This window comes from Herpailurus yagouaroundi, unplaced genomic scaffold, assembly GCF_014898765.1.
Source record: "Herpailurus yagouaroundi ecotype Mexico unplaced genomic scaffold, PumYag 566, whole genome shotgun sequence".
Lineage (NCBI taxonomy): Eukaryota > Metazoa > Chordata > Mammalia > Carnivora > Felidae > Herpailurus > Herpailurus yagouaroundi.
This window is the reverse complement of record NW_024412783.1, coordinates 2,249,064-2,269,760: the sequence shown is the minus strand read 5'-3', so window position 1 is coordinate 2,269,760 and position 20,697 is coordinate 2,249,064. Positions and strand designations below refer to the sequence as shown.

The 20,697-nt window shown below is 36.9% G+C and overlaps 1 protein-coding gene across 1 annotated transcript; it reads right to left on the bottom strand.

Moving 5' to 3' along the window:
• Positions 1-19,530: 19,530 nt before the first annotated feature.
• On the bottom strand, positions 19,531-20,487 carry LOC121023570 (olfactory receptor 2T4-like). Its single transcript, XM_040465523.1, has one exon. The coding sequence runs from the start codon at positions 20,485-20,487 to the stop codon at positions 19,531-19,533; it is 957 nt and encodes a 318-aa protein (XP_040321457.1).
• Positions 20,488-20,697: the final 210 nt, after the last annotated feature.

The following is a 20,697-nucleotide window of genomic DNA, read 5'->3' as shown; positions in this document are numbered from 1 at the left end:
ATGTCTTTTACATTATTGGTGGGAATGCAAACTGGTGCAGCCACTCTGGAAAAGAGTTTGGAGTTTCCTCAAAAAACTAAAAATAGAACTACCCTACAACCCGGGAATTGCACTACTAGGTATTTATCCAAGAGATACAGGTGTGCTGTTTCGAAGAGGCACATGAATTCCCAATGTTTAGAGCAGTGCTATTGACAATAGCCAAAGCAGGGAAAGAGCCCAAATGTCCATCAATGGATGAATGGATAAAGAAGATGTGGTACAAATATACAATGGAGTGTTACTCAGCAATCAAAAAGAATGAAATCTTGCCATTTGCAACTACGTGGATGGAACTGGAGGTATTATGCGAAGTGAAATTAGTCAGAGAAAGACCAATATCATATGATTTCACTCATATGAGGAATTTAAGATACAAAACAGATGAACATAAAGGGAGGGGAGCAAAACGTAAAAGAGTCTTAAATATAGAGAACAAACAGTGGGTTGCTGGACGCGTTGTGGGAGGGGGGATGGGCTAAATGGGTAAGGGGCATTAATAATCTACTCCTGAAATCATTGTTGCACCATATGCTAACTAACATGGATGTAATTAAGTAAAAAATAAATTAAAAAATAAAATAAATAAACAAATAATTAAATAAAAATAAGAATACTTCCTGTGATTATTTAAAATGAGAGTAAGTGACAGTAAATAAACATAGTAATACACATGTCACTCCACCAATAAAATAACCAGTGTTATAATTTGTGTATATAATTATGGATGGATCAAAGTGTGATAACTAAGTCATGTTAAGTATATTTACTTCATTATTTCACATCATAATATACTATAATTTCACAATTCTGCTATCTGATTTTACTTATCTCATGGTAAATTGCTATAAAGAAAAACAATTGTAACTTTTTTTTATGTTAGGTTAATTTTGGGCCATTATGCACAACAATGCAATGGATAGCTTTGTATAGGAATATTCCTCTGCAACTCTACTTCAGAAGAGTTTTCAGGAAATGGAAATGCTACATCAAGGGAAAAAAAATCTGTATTGCCAAATAAACCTCAAGATTACTTTTTAACACTCTTGAGTAGCAATGTAATACAGTATATCTCTTTTACCACCCTTGTGTTTTCTGATATGCATGCATGCATGTGTACATGTACATATGTTTTTATATTAAGATGACTATAAGAAAATTAAAGGAGCTATATCAACTCCATCACCAGTAGCACTTTAATTAACACAGTCTGAACTTTCACTTAATTTTTTTTGTGTGTATTGTATTATGAACAATTAGATAAAGAATATAGTTAAGATGATTTTAGATGTTGATAAAAGGGTACCACAACTTTTCTTGGTTACACTACATTCCATATATAAAATTAGTCAATTGGCATTTACTGGCTCTGTTTCTCTCTGGGGTCGTAAAATGAATTCCGAGTTTAATTTTTCCTGTGGCCGGGGAAAGTAAATACCAATTGGATATCATATGATGAACTATCATCATTTTATATGAAGACTTTTAGATTACTTACCTGAATAGACAAAAATGATTAATTCAACAAATGAATTTAAGTGCTTACTATAACCTAGGTACTATATTGGAAATGGTTAACACACTATTAATCAAAATAGAGGATGTAATGAGACCTAAGAGTTAGGTTAGTGATAAGGATTATATGAGTTAATGTATTCAAAGTGATTAGGTATCATTATCATTATGTTATAGTATTATCAATAAAATGTCTTCTTTTTTGTTTTCTGAAGAAAGTATGTGCTTATCAGTTTTTAGTTTAGCAAATTTAATGAAAAAAATTGAGCACTGCTGGTAATTTCTGTAAGATATATTGGGGTCATAGATGCTATTAATGACTTCAAGCAGAGTTTCAAATTTTCTGGCTTTTTCCTCTCTCAGTAGTGAAACGTGGTTGGTTTGATGGAGGGTGATGGAGAGTAATGGATTGTGGGGAGGATAATAATAACAAGAACAGTAACAATAATAGCAATAATCCAAACTAGTGTTCTTATAAAGATAGGTAAGTTCCTGTACACAAGAAAAGAGCACAGGACAGATATTGTCAACCGTGTATAATTGTGCATTGATACGGCTTGTGTTGTTTTTAAATGACCTCAAAGTCTTTTCATGTGTATTATCAAATTAAATTCCCACAACAAACCTATACATTAAAGATAATCCTCATTTTTACAGTTGAGGAACTAATACTCAAGGAGGGTGTTTTTCATCCAATATTTGAGACCGAGAGGTCAAATGATTTGCAAAATTATCCAAAGAAGAATGCAGCGTTTTTTAATCCAAGGACATGGTTGGTTTAGTTATGAATTAAGGTAAAATACTTCTTTGCAACAATTGTAAAGCTAAAAATCAGAAAAAAAAAAGAGAGAGAGAGAGAGAGTCATAGAACTAGAAAAGCGCACTTGCCCTTGCCAGAAGCATTTCCTCCAGAGAAACAGCAAGGCATCCTGAGGGGTTCCATAGGTTGGGCTGTCTGAAGCAGCAGCGGCAGTTCCCCGCATAGCCAGTAGGTGGCAGCATTGGTCGGCCTGCACAGGTCTCCTCAAGGCCCGAGGTGGCTGTCTTCCAACTTCCCTAAGACTGGGACCAGCTCTCACTCTGCGCTGCGCAAGGGGTGGTGGGAAACAAGAACAAACACCTCCTCTGAGGTTCTGGACAGTAGTGCAGTGTCGATGCTCAGGGTGATCATGTGTTTGCATTAGCCATATAGCTCAGAGCCCAGATCCGTTGCGTTCTGGACGGGCGACGTCAGCATCGGGCCTGGAGGGACTTCCACGTAGCAACATTGAAGGCTGGGTGAAAGGAGGCACCCGAGGAGAGCAAGCATCATTTTTGGGCTGCATAACTGAGACGTCCTGCCCAAATGGAGGGCCACCCTAGTGCTCAGCACCCTGTGCTCCACCAAGGAACAGGCCACAGACACCTGTATAGTCAAGATGTGTCTAAGGGTGAGCTCAGGAATACTGCTCTGAAAACAGACCCAGAGCCAGAGAACACACACCTTGTCCGAGCCCAGCAAGCTGCTGCACAGCCTGGAAAAGTGACCTCAAAGTCCCTATCTGCAACAAGAGGGTGATAAAAAGCTATTCTTAGATTCTCACAACTTTTTGACTTCCTCACTCTAAAGAGCAAGTTTGATGTGCACTTGAACCTAACACCATCTTCACAACAGTGAGCAGGTGACTTTTAAGAAAATCAGTTGCCCTAGAAAGAGCAATTCCTTCATCCATTCAATAAACATTGAAGTAAGAAGCGGGCGAGATGCTGAGGTCAAAATGGAGAAAATGACTTACATGACCTCCGCCCTCTAGAGACTTGTTGGCAGGTGAGAAGATGCATAAAGAGGCAGTCAAGCAGCCTGGAATTGGAACCTTTAGGGAGCTCTCTGGGGAGGTACATGAAGCTGACACCCGGCATCTGTGATAAGTGTTTTTGTGTGAAGAAGAGAACAGAGAAGGACGGGAACTCCATGTGCAAAGAATGTGAAGGAAGCCCAGAGAGAAAGATGTGATGTGTTCCAGAAATTTATAGAACATAATGAGGTTGGCACTGAAGGGGTGGGGCAATGTGACCTTGGTGAAAGGGTGAGGGGTAAAGTGGGCTTCAAGGAAGGGAAATCTACCAGTCATCTATTTAGGAACAATTGTAACAATTGAATTAGAAACCTATTTGTTTCAGCACCTGATCATTTCCCTGAATAAAACTTCCCACAGGCTGTCCTCTTAAGCAATGTCCTGTGAAAACAGTTCCAGGTCAGCTTTCTCTCTATGGGAGCTATTTCTGGGCTGTGAAACATCACTGGCAATTATTGATCCCCAAAACCCCTTTGAATGAATCATTTCCTCTAAAATTATTATCCCATTTTCTCTCCAATTGACTCCAATCCAACTGTTGTTCCTTTTGAAACCAGGGATGCAAGACCATGCAGACACCAAAGTTTGATATACGGCTACTAGCTGCTTCTGACTAGAGTCATGTAGCCCCTAGTTGCTATTTACAGGAACCTGTAGAATCGCCTCAGGAAATAATATAAAGTTGATTTCCAAAAGTTTGTGGGATGTTTTTCTTTCTGCTTGAGATAACAAACATAATGTGTCATGTTTGCAAGGAAAAAAAAAACTAATAATAACTTTAAGCTTAGTAATAGTCACAGGATCCAGAACTTTTGCCTTTAGAGGTAACATGTAAATCTAGAGGTGACATCATAATGCTATCTGCCAAGAATGTTTTGCAGTTCCGGGCCCTTAAAGTGGAACAACCGGGCCACTGAAACAGAATGGCCACCTCACCACCACCACACTGGAATCAGACAAGGAGTAGCCAAAAGGAACAATATGATCAGGAAATGAAATTTTATACCAGTCCTAATCTTCAATCACATTTATCCAGGACCCTGAAGTCTTTACTCTGAATTTTCACCCTTTAAAAACTCCTGCTTATAAGGGGTGCCTGGTTGTCTCAGTTGGTTAAGCAGCTGACTTTTGTGTTTGGCTCAGGTCATGCTCTCATGGTTCATGAGTTCAAGCCTCGCATCGGGCTCTGCACTCACTGTGTAGAGCCTACTTCAGGTCCTCTGTCTCTCTGTCTTTCTCTCTGCCCTTCCCCCATTCTCTCTCACTCTCTCAAAAATAAATAAATGTTAAAGTTAAAAACAAAAAACAAAAGTTCTGCTTGTAAGCCATCAGGGAGTTTGGGACTTTGAGCATTAGCTCCCCATTTTCCTGGGAAGTGCCACACCAATGTCAGTTTTTAGTGGCTTGCTGCACATTCGGTGGACAAACTCTTGTTTGGTTCAGTTACACCATCAGTCCTCTGAGGAAACTCCCCAGAGGCAACAATGACATCAACCTTTCCAAATATAATGATTAATTTTCAGTCTTCATTTTTCTCAATGATCAGAATTGGGTATCATGGATCTCTTTCTCTTGTTTTTCCTCCATCATCAGAGACCTGATACCTTTACTGGAAATTCTTCATCTCACTGCCCTCTTGCCTTTAGAGATTCCCACTCTCTCTGTTCAGATTTCTCCAGCATTTCATCTAGGGTCATAGTTGCAAATGCCAAATACCTCCTGAAAACCACCAAATGAATATTTCATACCTATCCTCTGCCCTGCACTCCGGACTAGGATATCAAAGTGCTTATTCAGTAATTTATCTTGGCTAGTAGACATACCACTCTTTCCTATTCTGAGGTGAGCCCTTGTCTCTCTTCCTCCTGTGTGCTTTCCTCAGTCCACCCCATATTAGAAAATGTAAACCCCATTTTCAATATCTTTGCCCAATTAAACTCAAAGCTAATACTTCACTTCTCTCATAAATCTAAAGGCATTAGCAAATCCTGTTGCCTTTCTGGTAGATAAATATGTCATAAAACCACCCCATTTTCCACCCCATTACCCTTCTAACACACATTATTTCTCCCAACTTTTCACTCCTTCATTCTCCACGCAGACATTTGAGTAAGTAAGTCTTTAAAAATATGTCTTTCTCGAAACTCTCCCGTTATTCTCCATGTCACTTGAAAGTACAATTACCTGGGACAACAAATAATCAAGCCTCATTGAACTCCCAGCCTTATTTTCACCATGTCTATTCTTCCCTACTCCACTGCAGGCACACAGAACACTTGGCTATTTTTCAACAATAATCCTTTCTCATAAGTTTCATACTTATAGTCATTTTTTTTCCAGAAAACTTCTCTATTATTAGGGAATTTAACCTAACCACTATATTAACTAAACTCAAATCTTAGAGGCTTAACATCATAAAAATAAATTAATTCCTCTCTCAGGCAGAATAACATGTGATGGTTCCTAGTCAAGTTGTTCTATAAGTGGTGCTTATCCAAGCAGTGACTCAGAGATCCAAGTTCCTCCCATTAAATGTCTCTTTTTATTTATAGCCAGGCTTCAGCCAAGGAAAGAGAGAAAGGGAGAATTAAGTCTCATGTCCCAGAAGTAAATGATAGCACTCTTATTGATACTCCACAAGATGTTCTGCTCACAAGGAATGCATTTGCAGTGACATCTCACTGAATGTCCTGTCGGTATAATATGACCCTCCACTTCTATTCCACAGGATGTCCTGTTCACATAGGATGTACTTCCATTGATGTCCTGAGGGTTTTCATATCCACATGGTTTCATCCACTTGGGAGAATACTGAGACATAAAGCCCTAAGAGGGCAAACACATTTAGGAACATCTCTACCTAATGATAGGAAAGTATCCATCTCCAATAGAATACTGGCCATCTCTGCCACATTCAGTCACTTTGCTCACCAACAATTGCTAGATAGCCCTTTTTCCACGTATAGAATAAACCATCCTCATGAAAGAAAGTCAAAATCTGTCCAGTTATTGCAGCTCAAGTTCTCAGATTCCTGGAGGACTCAAAACAAAAGAGAGTCCTCTTGGCCTGCTCACTTACTAAGTAAAATATAAATAATTTCTGTCATCTGACTATCAGAGTCCAGAGTGCTAACCATTACACAATGGAACCGACTGTCATTTGACTATCAGGAGAACATAAAGGATACAGTGTTTATACAGTGGTAAAACTGAAACAAGATAATTCAAGAAATGTTTCTATTCAGAAAGCAGAGGAGAGTAATGGAGACAGACATAGTAATTCAGCAATAGAGACATACAAACATTGCTATAATGCAGATGGAGAAGGCCTTAGGTCAGATGTCAAGGAGAAAAACATTTAACCTTGTTGTTGGTAGCTCCCTGCTCCACTTTGTCAATTATTCTACCTTATCCATGCTGATTCCTAAATATATTTGATGTGAACATGGGAGATATGTCTTCTTTGAGGGATGTACTAAATGTACTTCTGCTCCAATGGCTTAAGGTAACCCAATCAATAGAGATTGTTGTGTGTGTTTAAAAATTTCCTGCAGCTTATTTGTTTTTAATCTTCTGGATGTTTTTGTAATAAAAATGATATTATTATTTGTATGCTTCCGACAAATTTTAAGTGCTAGTAAGCAAAGTTATTTTATATTTTAAAAATTGCTGAGAGGAGGGGCGCCTGGGTGGCTCAGTCAGTTGGGCGTCCGACTTCAGCTCAGGTCACGATCTCGCGGTCCGTGAGTTCGAGCCCCGTGTCGGGGTCTGGGCTGATGGCTCAGAGCCTGGAGCCTGCTTCCGGTTCTGTGTCTCCCTCTCTCTCTGCCCCTCCCCTATTCATGCTCCATCTCTCTCTGTCTCAAAAATAAATAAACGTTAAAAAAATTAAAAAAAAATAAAATACTGTAGCATTTAAAAAAAAATGCTGAGAGGAATAACAAGATGGTGACAGAGTAACAGGACCCTAGGCTCATCTCCTCCTATGAACACAATAAGATAACTATCAAATCAAGAAATAATCTTGAAGACTGAAGGAACAAAATCCACAACTAGGGGTGCCTGGGTGGTTCATTCAGTTAAGCCTCTGACTCTTGATTTCAGTTCAGTTCATGATCTCATGGTTCATGGGATCAAGCCCCATGTTGGGCTCCATGCTTACAGTGCTGAATCTGCCTGGGATTCTCTCCCCCTCTCTCTCTTCCCCTTATCTCTTCTCAAAATAAATAAATAAACTTAAAAGAAAAACCCCACAACTACAGACAGAGAATACACCACATTGAGGAAGGTAGGAAGTCCAGATGTATGCTTTAGGGGAGAAACAGATCACAGGTGCTGTGGATGGAAGAGAACTGTGGTTGTGGAGAAAGGTGAGAGAGAGAAGCACGGAGGGAAATGCAAAAGGAGAATATTTCCCCAAAAAGCATAGGCTGGGAAAATGAAAGGTGTTTATTTTCATGAGTTTTTGCAGCCAGTGGGGCTCAAAGACTGGAGTTTTAAAGGTCAGTGGTGATAGAGCCTGGAGGACACTGTGCTGCTCCTGGAGAAAAGTCAGTAAACAACTCAGGGTCAGATAGTGTGGAACAACAATCTGAAGATTGCTTGGCGCTCACTGGGGAGAGATTATTCACTCTTCTCAGAGTATGTCCCTGAGAGGCAGCGTTCCCCGAGACTCCTCTCTAGGAATAGGGGAGCTGGCCTGTGCCATTTTCCTATCCTGTCATTCAGGATAAACACAGAGCCACCTCAGGGAAGCAGCTCAGCATGAACACTGGCTGCCTAAGTTGCTACATCAAGCCCCACACTTGGTGCTCTGGTAGAACTGTCCTTCTCAGTCAAGCTTGTCGCAGACCCAGTGTGGTGATCCCAGAAGTATGTATTCTTTCCCTAGAGACTAGCCCAAAACTCTGCCCACACCATGTATCCCATGGCCAGGGAGTTCTGCAGGGCCTCAGTTCAGGGGGAGTTGGTGTCAGGTCTCATTTAACATGCAGACCAGAGCACACCTGGCTAAAAGTCACCACATTCAGGCCAGGGACCAAACACACCACACACAATAGGCAAGGAGAGACTCTGAAGATGACTGCCCTGAAGGATAGAACAGCTCAAACACAATGGCAGAACACACACATCAAACACTGAAGACACTGCCTGAACTGCCAGACCCTGGTCACCACATGACCTTTTATTCATAAAGCCATTACTTTCAAGAGCAGAAGACATAAATTGCTCCGCTCCTACATACAAGAAAGGAGACACAGACGAAATGCCAAGATGGAGGAATTTATCCCAAATGAAAGAACAAGATAAGGCCACAGCCAGAGGTCTGAGCAAAACATATAAGTAATTGCCTGATGGGGAATATAAAGCAACATTCATAAGCATACTCACTAGGCTTGAGAAAAAAAAAATAGAAGACATCAGAGAGATCTTTACCACAGAAATAAAAGAGTGAAAAAAGAATCAATCAGAGATGATGAGTGCAATAAACGAGATTGCAAACAGGCTTCATGCAATTAACAGCAGGCTGGAAAAGGCAGAGAAACTAATGAGTGACATAGAATATAAAATAATGGAAAATAATGGCACTGAAGAAAAAAAAGAAGAAGAAGAATGCAACATGAGAAAAGACTTAAGGAACTCAGTGATTCCATCAAACATAAAAAAAATGTATTATAGGGGTCTCAGAAGAAAAATAGAATTGATTTTGAGAATGATATCAGAAAACATCCCTAGTCTAGGGGAAAAAAAACCCAGACATCCAGATCCAGAAGACTAGGAGAACTCCCATCAAAAATCAACAAAAGGGGGCCAACACCAAAACACACTGTAATTAAATTTCCAAAATATAGTGATAAAGAAAAAAATTATCTTAAACACAGTTAGGACAAAAGAAGTCTTTAACTTACAAGGGAAAACCCATAAGTCTAGCTGGAGATTTCATAATAGAACCTTGGCAAGCCAGAAAGGAGTGACATGATATACTCAAAATGCTAAATGGGAAGAAGCTACAGCCAAGAATCCTCTGTCCATCAAGGTTGTCATTCAGAATAGAAGGAGAGATAAAAAGTTTCCCAGACAAACAAATATTAAAAGAGTTTGTGATAACTCAACCAGCCCTGCAAGAAATATTAAAGGGGACTGTGAAGATAGAGTCCAAAAGTGGCAAAGACAAGAAAGGAACACAGAAAATCTCCAGAAACAATGACAAAATAAGTGATAAAATGGCACTAAGTGCATATCTAAGATAATTATTTTGGGGGCACGTGAGTGGCTCAGTTGGTTAAACATCTGACTTTGGCCCAGGTTGTGATTTCATCCCACATCAGACTTTGCTGACATCTTACAGCCTGGAGCTTGCCCAGATATTGTGTCTCCCTCTCTCATCCCACCCCCACTTGCACTGTGTCTCTCTCTGTCTCTCAAAAATGAATAAACATTTTTTTCAAAGAAAATAGTTATTTTGAATGTAAATGGACTAAATGCTCCAGACAAAAATCACAGGGTGTCAGAATAGATAAAAACAAAAACACAAGACCCATGTATATGCTGCCTAAAAGAGACTCATTTTAAATATAAAGACACCTGCAGATTGAAAGTGAAAAGGTAAAGAAACATTTATCACACAAATAAATGTCAAAAGAAAGGCCAAGTAGCAATACTTATATTGGACAAACTAGACGTTTTTGTTCTTGTATTATTTTTATTTTGCTTTGGTATCAGGTTAGTACTGGCCTCATAGAATAATTTTGAATGTGTTTTCTCTATTTCATTATTTTCAAGATTTTTATTAAGGCTGTCATTAATTATTATTGTGTTTTATAGAATTCCCCAAATATTATTGTGTTTGATAGAATTCCCCAATGAAACCATGGAATCTTGGACTTTTCTGAGCTGGGAGATTTTTTTATTCCAAACTCCACTTTCATTTCTGTTATTGGTCTGAGATTTCCTACTTGTTGGATTCAAAATCCATGATTCAAACTTGATAACCTGTGCATTTAATAGGAATTTTCTTTTTTCCCTAAGTGATCTGTTAGTATATAATTGTTTAGAATAATCTGTTACCACGCTATGTATTTCTGTGGTTATCTGTTGTATTGCTTTCTCTTCCATTGTTAATTTTGATTTTTGAGTCTCCTGGCTTTCTTTTCTTAGTTAATGTAGTTAAAGTATTGCCAATTTTGTTCATTTTTGGGGGGGAAAATGGTTATTATTTTCAATGTTATATTATTGTTTATTCTGGTCTCTATTTTTTGTATTTACTATTTTTATTTGTTGTTTCTTTCCTTACTAAATTTTAGCTAAGTTTCTTTTTCTAGGTCCTTGTGGTATAAAGTTAAGTTGTTTGTTTGCAGTTTTTTGTTGTTGTTGTTGTTTGCTTATTTATTTTGAGAGGAGAGAGAGAGAGTGAGTGGAGCAGAGAGAAAGGGAGAGAGAGAATCCCAAGCAGGCTCCATCCACACTGTTGGTGCAGAGGCTAACATTGGGTTTGATCTCACCAACCGCGGACTGAAACCAAAATCAAGAGTTGGATGCTTAACCAACTGAGCTACCCAGGCGCCCCTAATTTTTTTTTCTTAATGAAATCATTTATAGCATATATTTCAATCTAACATCTGTTTTTGCTGCTCCCATAGATTTTGTAATATCGTTTTCCTTTTCTTTTGTTTTGAGACATATTTTGATTTGCCATTTGATTTTTTATTTGGTTTATTGCTTGTGCAGTTTTGTACTATTTAATATTTACATATTAAATATTTACATTGTAGGTTTTCCAGCTTTGTGGTATAGTTGATCTTTAGTTTTGTAATATTGTGGTTGAAAAATATACTTGGTATGATTTCAGTCTTCTTAAATTTGTAATATTTTTTATGTCTCTTTTTGTGTGATTTAACCAGGGCATTTTTCTGTGCATACTTAAAGAAAATGTGTGTTCCATTTTTCGTAGAGAGAATGCTTTATATATGTCTTTAGAACCATGTATTATGAAGGATGCTTTAGGCAAAAGATATTCTTGTTGAAAAAAAAATCTTTAACTGAGGGCACTTGTTTAAAGTAAAACACATCAGAGGGTAGGTGTGTGGGGGGCTGGGTGAAATAGGTAAGGTAGAGTGAAAGAAGAGTACACTCATCATGGTGGGCACTGAGTAATCATGTATAGAATTGTTGAATCACTGTATTGTACACCCTAAACTAATAAAATACTGTATATTAACTATACTGGAATTAAAATTTAAAAATTTAATAAAGAAAAACAAGTGCTGAATCCTGGCTTATTTAATCATCATCATCTGTGTTTCTCTCCATATAAACTGTTACTTTGAAATAATCTGAAACAACAGATGTAAAGTCCACACTCAATCTGAGCTTTGTCTGAGAATTATAACTTGATTAGTTTTTTTTCTGATATAATTATTGAGCAAAGTATTTAAAAAATTCCTTCATTCCTATTTGGAGTGCAATAGTATCAGATTTTTCAAATCCTGCAAGGACTTTCATTTCTGGCTCTGTCTGCTCTGTTTCACTTTGGCACATATTGACCAATTATATCCTGCGCTCCACTTTGTTTGAACCCTTTGCCAAAGGTAACTAGCAAAAAGAAACATATTCCAATTGAGGTTTTGATTTGCATTTCCCTGATGGTGATGTTGAGCATCTTTTTATGTGTTTGTTGGCCATTTGTATGTCCTCTTTGGAAATTTGTCTATTCAGGTCCTCTGCCCATTTTTTAATCAGAGCGTTTCTTTGTTTAGTGCTGAGTTTTAGAAGTTATTTATACATTTTGGATGTTAACTGCTTATTGGATATGATATTTACAACATCTCCTCCTATAAAGTATGTTGCCTTTTTGTTTTGATGATGGCTTTCTTCACTGTGCCAAAGCTTTTTATTTTGGTGTAGTACCAATAGTTTATTTTTGCTTTTGTTTCCCTTGCCTGAGAAGACACATCTAGAAAAAAATGCTTCAATAGTTGATATTAAAGAGACTACTGCCTATGTTTTCTTTTAGGAGTGTTATGGCTTCTGGTATCACATTTAGGAGAAACAAACAAAAGATTCTTAAATATAGAGACCAAAATGCTGGTTTCCAGAAGGGAAATGGCTGAGGAGATGAATAAAATAGATTAAAAAAATAAATAAATAAATAAATAAATAGAAGGTTAACAGTGCAGTTATCTTGATGAGCACTGAGTAATGTATAGAAATGTGAATCATTATATCCTACACTTGATATTATATAAGACTGTATGTTAATTATACTTTAATTAAAAAAAAAAAGTTACAGGGGCACCTGGGTGTTTCAGTCAGTTAAGCTTCTAACTCCTAGTTTTGACTTAGGTCAGGATCTCATGGTCCCTGAGTTTAAGCCCTGTGTTGGACTCTGCACCTCCTATGTGGAGTCTGCTTGGGATTCTCTCTCTCTCTCTTTCTATGACCTTCCCCTGCTCATTCTCTCTCTCTCTATTTCTCAAAATAAATAAATACTCTTAAAAGAAAGAGTTACAAATATCCAGGCATAAAGTCATGTATATGAAAAGCACAATATAGAGAACATTGTTAATAATATTGTAAAATATTGTATGGTGACAGATGGTGATTATATATATCATAGTGAGCATTGAATAATGTACAGAGTTGCAAAATCAATATATTGTACACCTGTAACTAATATAACATTATATGTTAATTATACTTCACTAATAAAAATAAAGGAATACCATTATTGCTTTGTTTTCTATCCACCTGTCCTAGAATCATAAACTCTTCAGCTTCTCACAGGAACAATTTTACCAAGTGCTTAGACACCACATAATAGTGATAGCTATCATTTCAGCCATTAACCCATTTCTCACCATCTACCACCCGACTAGCCAAGAATATAGTTTTTAGGCTTCTTAATGTTAGTACCTACTGAAGTTACAAGTTCCAATATTAGATAATATCACCAATTCTAGCTTCCATAGCAACAACAATAACAACATCAGCAACAACAACACCCGGAAATTTTAGTGACTATGTAAAAAGTTTATTTCACCCTAAACAAATCTCACTGTGAATATTCCTAGTTGAATAACTAACATTTGAATCTGTCCTCCATGGAAAGACTCATGATCTTAACTTCTTCCCTTTAATGAGAGTCTTGTAAATAGATGATGTAAACTTATAGTATCGATTAAGTACAGTGCAGTACTTATTTTCTATTGTAAGGGTTAAATTGTAGTGTAGGGCTAATGCTTAGCTTGAAAAATAACAGCTTTGTATTGACACTGAAGGTTAAGAGATAACAGCCTTGCTTTGCTCTTGTAAACTATGCCTCATACTCTTGTAAATTAGGCTTCACCAATTAAGGAAACAAAAGTTCAAAGAAAAGAGCATCAGAGTCAGGGTCAAGGAGATCCACTGGTTGCAACTTAGAGGCAGAAAGTCTAAAATAAACACCTCATTAGGCAACTGTTTCTAACTCATCTGGCAACTGTTTCTAACTCATCTGGAAACTGTTTCTTTGTTCTGTTCCCAGGTGATGATAAAACGATGTGATCGGTTATAAAACTCTGTACCCCAGCTGTTCGAGGCCGCACTCTTATCAAGAGTGTTGGTCCCAATCGGTCGGCCTTGCCTCTCATTGTAATAAACTTTGTTGTGACTGTCACGGTGCCCGTAGCATTCTGTTTCAGGAGTCATATGGATGCAACACTATTCTTCATGATTTTCTTAATAATATTTTATCTCAGGGATGCCTGAGTGGCTCAGTCGGTTAAGCATCTGACTTTGGCTCAGGTCATGGTTTCATGATTTGTGAGTTTGAGTCCCGTGTCAGGCTCTGTGCTGACAGCTTAGAGCCTGAAGCCTGCTTCAGATTCTGTGTCTCCCTCTCTCTCTGCTTCTCCCCCACTCATGCTCTGTTTTTCTTTCTCTCAAAAATAAATAAAAATTAAAAAATAAGAATAATATTTTATCTATGACTTACTTTATTGTAAGAATACAGTATATTATACATATAACATGCAATATATTTGTTAAGTGTGTTATAAATAAGGTTTCTAATCAACAATAGGCTGTTAACACTTAATTTTAGGGGGATTCAAAAGTTATATGTGGACTTTTAAAAATTTTATTTATTTTGAAAAAGAGGGAGAGGAAGCACAAACAAGGGAAGGAGAGAGAGAGAGAGAGAGAGAGAGAGAGAGAGAGAGAGAAAGAGAATCGCAAGCAAGCTCCATGCTGTCATGCTCTCAGCTCAGAGCCCCACATGGGCGTTAATCTCATGAAGAAAACATTTAACTGATTGAGCCACTCAGGTGCCCCTATATGTGGACTTTTGACTGTTTGGGGGGTTGACACTCCTAAACCTCATGTTTTAAACATGTAATTTTCTAAAAATCCCGGGGTAACAACTTCTTTTTTTTTTTTTCTTTAGTTCTTAAATATACAACAGTGCCTCTCACTTCTCATACTTTGTAATATTTCTGGGACACATATGTAGTAGAAAAATTTTAAATATAAAACATTTTGGCAACCTCTAATAACATTGAGAAGTGTATGGCTAATAACAAAATCTACTTATAACTACATACTAAAAATAATCTTACTTGTTATATTTTTATGTGTACAGAGATTAACAATGATATATATTTCACAATATTTTGTTGTAGCAAAAAGAGACATCAGTTTTTAATAATGAAATAATTAAATGGAATTCAAAATAATGGAATGAAATTATGAAATTAATTTCTGGTTAAATTATGAAGTTATATTTTGGAGTAAATTGAACTGTGTATTTCTGAAAAGATAAACTTTCAAATATAATCATGTTAATGGACAATAGGTTTGGAAAAATCTGTGGAATGAATGTAAATTTTAATAAGTTTTATAAACCCTGTCTTGATTCCCATTGACCTTCTCTCTCTTCTTCCCTGGCATGGACCTCTTAATTTCCCAGCATCCTTTGGTGTGGCTATGTGACTTAGTTCTGACCAATGGTCTGTGAATGAAATTGTGAACCAATGCCAGGGCTGACTATTGAGAATCTCCCAGATATTCTCCTCCATGATTTAGGATTTATGTTAACTAGAAATGGGCCTCCACTGTGTTTGCAGCATTATGTATTTTAAGGTTTGCTACAGTACTCACTTATGTAGTGAATATACATATATTTACATCAATAAAATATTTGTTATTTGGAGACATACATGAATGAAAATAACTTATGGGTTGTATGGTTCTCAAGATTGATGCTGCTTCTGTGAAAGGGATAAAGGATAGAGACACAGGGTGATTGACATTTTTCTTGAAATGATCTTTTTATTCTCTGTGAAGTCACACCTGACTTTACAGCACATTATAAGGTTGGGAAGGGGAAATTAATTTTAAAATTACCTGATGATGGTATCTTAGACTATACTTATATGACTATCTTTAGGGAAAAAAAAAACTTTGTTTATGCACTTATTTATTTTCTTATTTTTTTCAACTTTTTACTTAAATTCTAGTAAGTTACCATATATTGTAAATTGATTTCTGGTGTAGAACTTAGCAATTCATCACTTACATATAACACCCAGTGCTCATCACAAATGCCCTCCTTAATACTCATCACCCATTTAGTCCAACCCTTCACCTCGCCTCTAGCACCCTTCAGTTTGTTCTCTGTATTTAAGAGTCTGTTTTTTTTGTTTGCCTCTCTCTCTCTCTCTGTCTCTCTCTCTCTCTTGCTCTCTGTCTCTCTCTCTCTCTTTTTCCCCTTTGTTCATTTGTTTTGTTTCTTAAATTCCATGTATCAGTGAAATCATATGGTATTTGTATTTCTCTGACTTATTTTGCTTAGGATGATACACTCTAGCTCCATCCACATCATTGCAAGATATAACTATATTCTTTCTGATTACTAAACCCCATTCTGGGATGGGCTTGGTATTTCAGAATTCTAGCTGCCATTTACTGCTTTCCATGTATGTCCAGGGGATTTTATATGTCCTATGGTGGAAGTTAGCAAATGGCCTTAGATAAACCAGTGCCCATTTGTGCCTCATTGGTTTCTCAGCCAGCAGAGTTAGTCTGTGTTACCCCTAAATTGGTTTCTGCTGAGACAAGACAGCTGCTATTTAGAATTTGGGATGCCATGTTAGCATGCTCATGTTCTTCCCAGTATGCAACTGGCTGTGAAGTTCTTTAACCCAGAAACCTCTTCTTTGTACACCTAAGACTCTTTAAATTCACAGTTATTTCTAAATGTCCCCAATTAGGAAGCTCAGTAAATAATACTCAACTTTATTTGCCACAGCATTTTTTGAAGAAACCTGAGTATGTCAATGTGTGTATGTGTTTTATGTAGTATGTAAATGTTAGTTTTAATGTATCTAATTATGTTTAAGAAGTCTCATTTTTAGTCATCTGTAGAAAATGGTTTTGTTCATTATATTTCTTCAAGTGTTATTTTTTAACACATTTAAGAAGGCAGAAATTTTATGAAAAAAATAATGCAAGCTTTTCTACCTAATGCATGTTGGTTAATTCTAAATTTGGATGAAGAATTCGAATAAAGGTCCTTACTATTCTCTGGAGGTTTTAGAAACCTGAAACCTTGTTACTATGGGTTAGAAGTGATTCATTTGGCCAAATGCTGGTGGTATCACTATTTTTATACATTAATAAGAAATTTGAAAATTTTAGACTATTTTATAGCAACTATTTATTTGATACTAATAAGAAACTGCATTTGAGTGCCTATAGCCCATCCATTTCAGTTTTTAACTCTAAATGGAAGAAATTTTGAGCAGCAATTGTTCCTCCCTGTCTGGGAATTCTTAGTATTAGACACTATATATAATTTGATAAATAACTTTCCCAACTGCATAGCTCTGGTAAAATCTTATTAGTAGAGACTATGGAAAGTTATATTTTAGACACATTACTTAAAAGGATAGTCATTCTAAAAACATGTTTAAATAAATATTTTTGGTTCAAGATAGAGTAATTTTTAAAAATCTTTAGAATAGGGGCATCTAGGTGGATCAGTTAGTTAAGCATCCAACTGTTGGTTTTGGTTCAGGTCATGATCTCATGGCTTCATGAGTTCGAGCCCCATGTCAGGTTCTGTGCTGGCAGTGCAGAGCCTGCTTGGAATTCTCTGTCTCTCCCTCTCCATGCCCTTCCCCCTCCCACACTGTATCTGTCTCTCTCAAAATAAATACACAAACGTGAAATATCTTTGGAATAAAAAAATCATATTTTATTTTATTTTATTTTATTTCATTTTATTTCATTTTATTTCATTTTGTCTCATTTTTTTCTCCATGTTTAGGGTGTTATAAATGGAATTATCAAATGTATCATTATAGTCCAGAAAATTGAGGGATGATACATACAATTTTAATTACTTTAAAGCATGCATATTGTATTAATTCAGTTTTACTGCAATAAAAAATTTGGAAATTGGTTTTCTGATATTGTTTCTCCAAACACTGCAACATCTTTATTTAACAGTTATGAACTAATCCAGTGTGTCAAGAGAAAAAAATGATCCATCTGATTCTTCACCAGTTGGACATAGCCCATTATATAATTGTAGACATGCATCCATGTCTGTGTTTTTATGGAACAGGTTCATCAAGGACTCACATACTCCAAATATCCCCCTCCTACCTCCAATCCATCCTGGTGTCAAAGTATGGACCACTCCATTTAGATCAACACCATTTAGTTCATTTTTATTCACTTGCTCTCTCTACTTGTGATGCTGCTGCTCTTCCCCAATTGACCACTAATGTAACATTTCTAAAATGCATATCTAAACATTCTACTACTGTTTGTAAAACTCTGGGTCACAGAAGGAAAAGAAACTGAAGGAAAAGAAGTGCCTTTTCTGTGGTATCTTGTCCCTGAGAAAGCCTCCACTGCCCCAGCCTCCCATACTCATCAGAGAGCACATTTAGTCAACATTCAACATAGGGCCCCAGATTCTGACCTCAGTCCCCCTTTTTTTGACCAAATTTGTGTATCACAGGTAGAACAGATGTGTCACTGTGAGGTGTGCACTCTCACATGAGCATCAAGGCATATCATATACTGTATGGCACTTGTTTGCATATCAAACTATGCAGGCTCAAATTCCTTGAAAATAGCAACAATGCAGTATTCAGATTTTAATCTCATTTAGCTATTTTGAAATATAATATACTATAAAATATCTATTGAATAATTGAATAAATGAGTGAATATTTGATATCCTGATTATCTTTTCTCTCTCTCTCTCTCTCTCTCTCTCTCTCTCTCTGCCTAATAAATTACATACTTCAAAACTTGGCTCAGATGTCACTTGAAGCAAGGAATCTCTCCTAAATGGAAGGAAGCTTCCATTCTAAGTTCATATTTTTCCTACAGTTTCTTATACAGTAGGGATGCAAAGCCCATCATTTGGTGGAGCTTTTAACCACTAGATGCCTTCAGTTTTGGACCATGTACACTTGATGTGCATTATTATGGTATAGCAAATTAAGGGATGATACAAAGTAGGAAGAGACAGGATTGTCCCAGTGATAATTAGTCACATTTAAATGAGCATCTTTTATAAGATATTATGTGATTTACACTACCATCAAACAGAACACAAACTAAAAAAGGGAGGAAGACTGACATTTTAACTGCTCGTGTGAGATAATTATATATTTACAGAAAATTAGAATGAATAAGAATAGTACAAACCACATTCACATACCTTTTACCATGACTCAACAATTCTTAACACTTTTTACCTCTTTTTCTTCATCACCTTTCTTCTTCTTTCACTTTAAAATGGATTTTATAGACTCAGATGAACTTTTTTTCTTTAAATATTTTAATTTATGTATTTTTAAGAATATGTAAGTTCTTCTACAGAGTCGGGATGTAGTTCAGTAAATACAATTCAACAACTTCAGTAAATATAACATCAATATAAGATAATTATATAATATATTTTGAAAGGAGAAGAATTAGAAAATTTAAGAGTTTTATAGTACAGGCAGGCAATTCTTCAAAAAAAGGTAAAAGTGAGATAAGACACCATGGTGTAAAATTCTAAGAAATAAAGTTGACATAAATTTCTGAACTTACAATGTGTAAAGAGAAGGAAAAACAATAATGTCAAGGTTTTCTACTTTTAAGTTTCGTGAAAGACACGTTCCACATTCCACATTTTCTTCAGAGCCCCCACAACATCCTTATTTCTTAGACTATAGATCAAAGGGTTGAGCACAGGAGTGAGTATTGTGTAAAAGACAGATACCATCATGTCCTTCTCAGGTGTATGATAGGACTTGGGGAGCATGTAAGTATAAATGGCAGCCCCATAGAAGAGGATGACCACAGTCATGTGGGAAGAACAAGTGGCAAAGGCCTTCTTTTGGCCTTCTGCTGAGTTCATCCTATGGATGGTGATGAGGATAAAGTAGTAGGATCCTGAAATGACTGTCACAGGAATGAGAAGCATGAGGACACAGCACAAGTACATGAAAATCTCATAGATGGAGGTGTCTGAACAAGAGAGTTTCAACACTGCTGGGACTTCACAGAAGAAATGATGTATCTCCCGAGATCTGCAGAAGGGGAAGGTCATGGTGATGGGAGTGAACAAGAAGCCATCCACTGAACCCAGGAACCAGCAGCCAGATGCTAGAAGGAGAAACACCCTAGGGTTCATGAGGACTGGGTAACAGAGGGGATGGCAGATGGCTACATAGCGGTCATAGGCCATAGAGGCTAGAAGAAGAAATTCTGAACCTGCTAGTGTCACATAGAGAAACATCTGTATCCCACATTCTGTGGTTGAGATCTTGTTCATACCCATGACTTGGTCCATGAGCATCTTCGGCACAGTAACAGAAATGTACATTATGTCCATGAGAGACAGCTGGCTGATGAAAAAGTACATGGGGGTGTGGAGGTAGGCATCAGAATGTATCAGTAGGATCAGGATGGTGTTTCCAGTCAAGGCCATCAGGAAAGCCACAAAAATCACCAAACAAAGGAGAGCTGGGTGTTTGGATTCACTGAAGATTCCCACCAGGATGAAATCTGACCTTGCAGTGTAGTTAGCCACCCAGTTGGTTTTCTCCATGAGATTTCACTTGGACAACATAGGAAACCTTTAGGATTAATGAATCACTCATGGGACACCACACACTTAAATGAATGTTTAGTGGGAGAGAGAAAGAGAGAGAGGAAAAAAATGATTATGTTGACAGAAAGAAATTCCATGGTCCTATAGATTTATAGATTAAAATTACCTGTAATTCCATAAATACACCAGAAAACTAATAATACACAA

Excerpts from the sequence above, each read along its gene's own strand:
- LOC121023570 (XM_040465523.1), bottom strand. The coding sequence starts at position 20,487 with ATGGAGAAAACCAACTGGGTGGCTAACTACACTGCAAGGTCAGATTTC.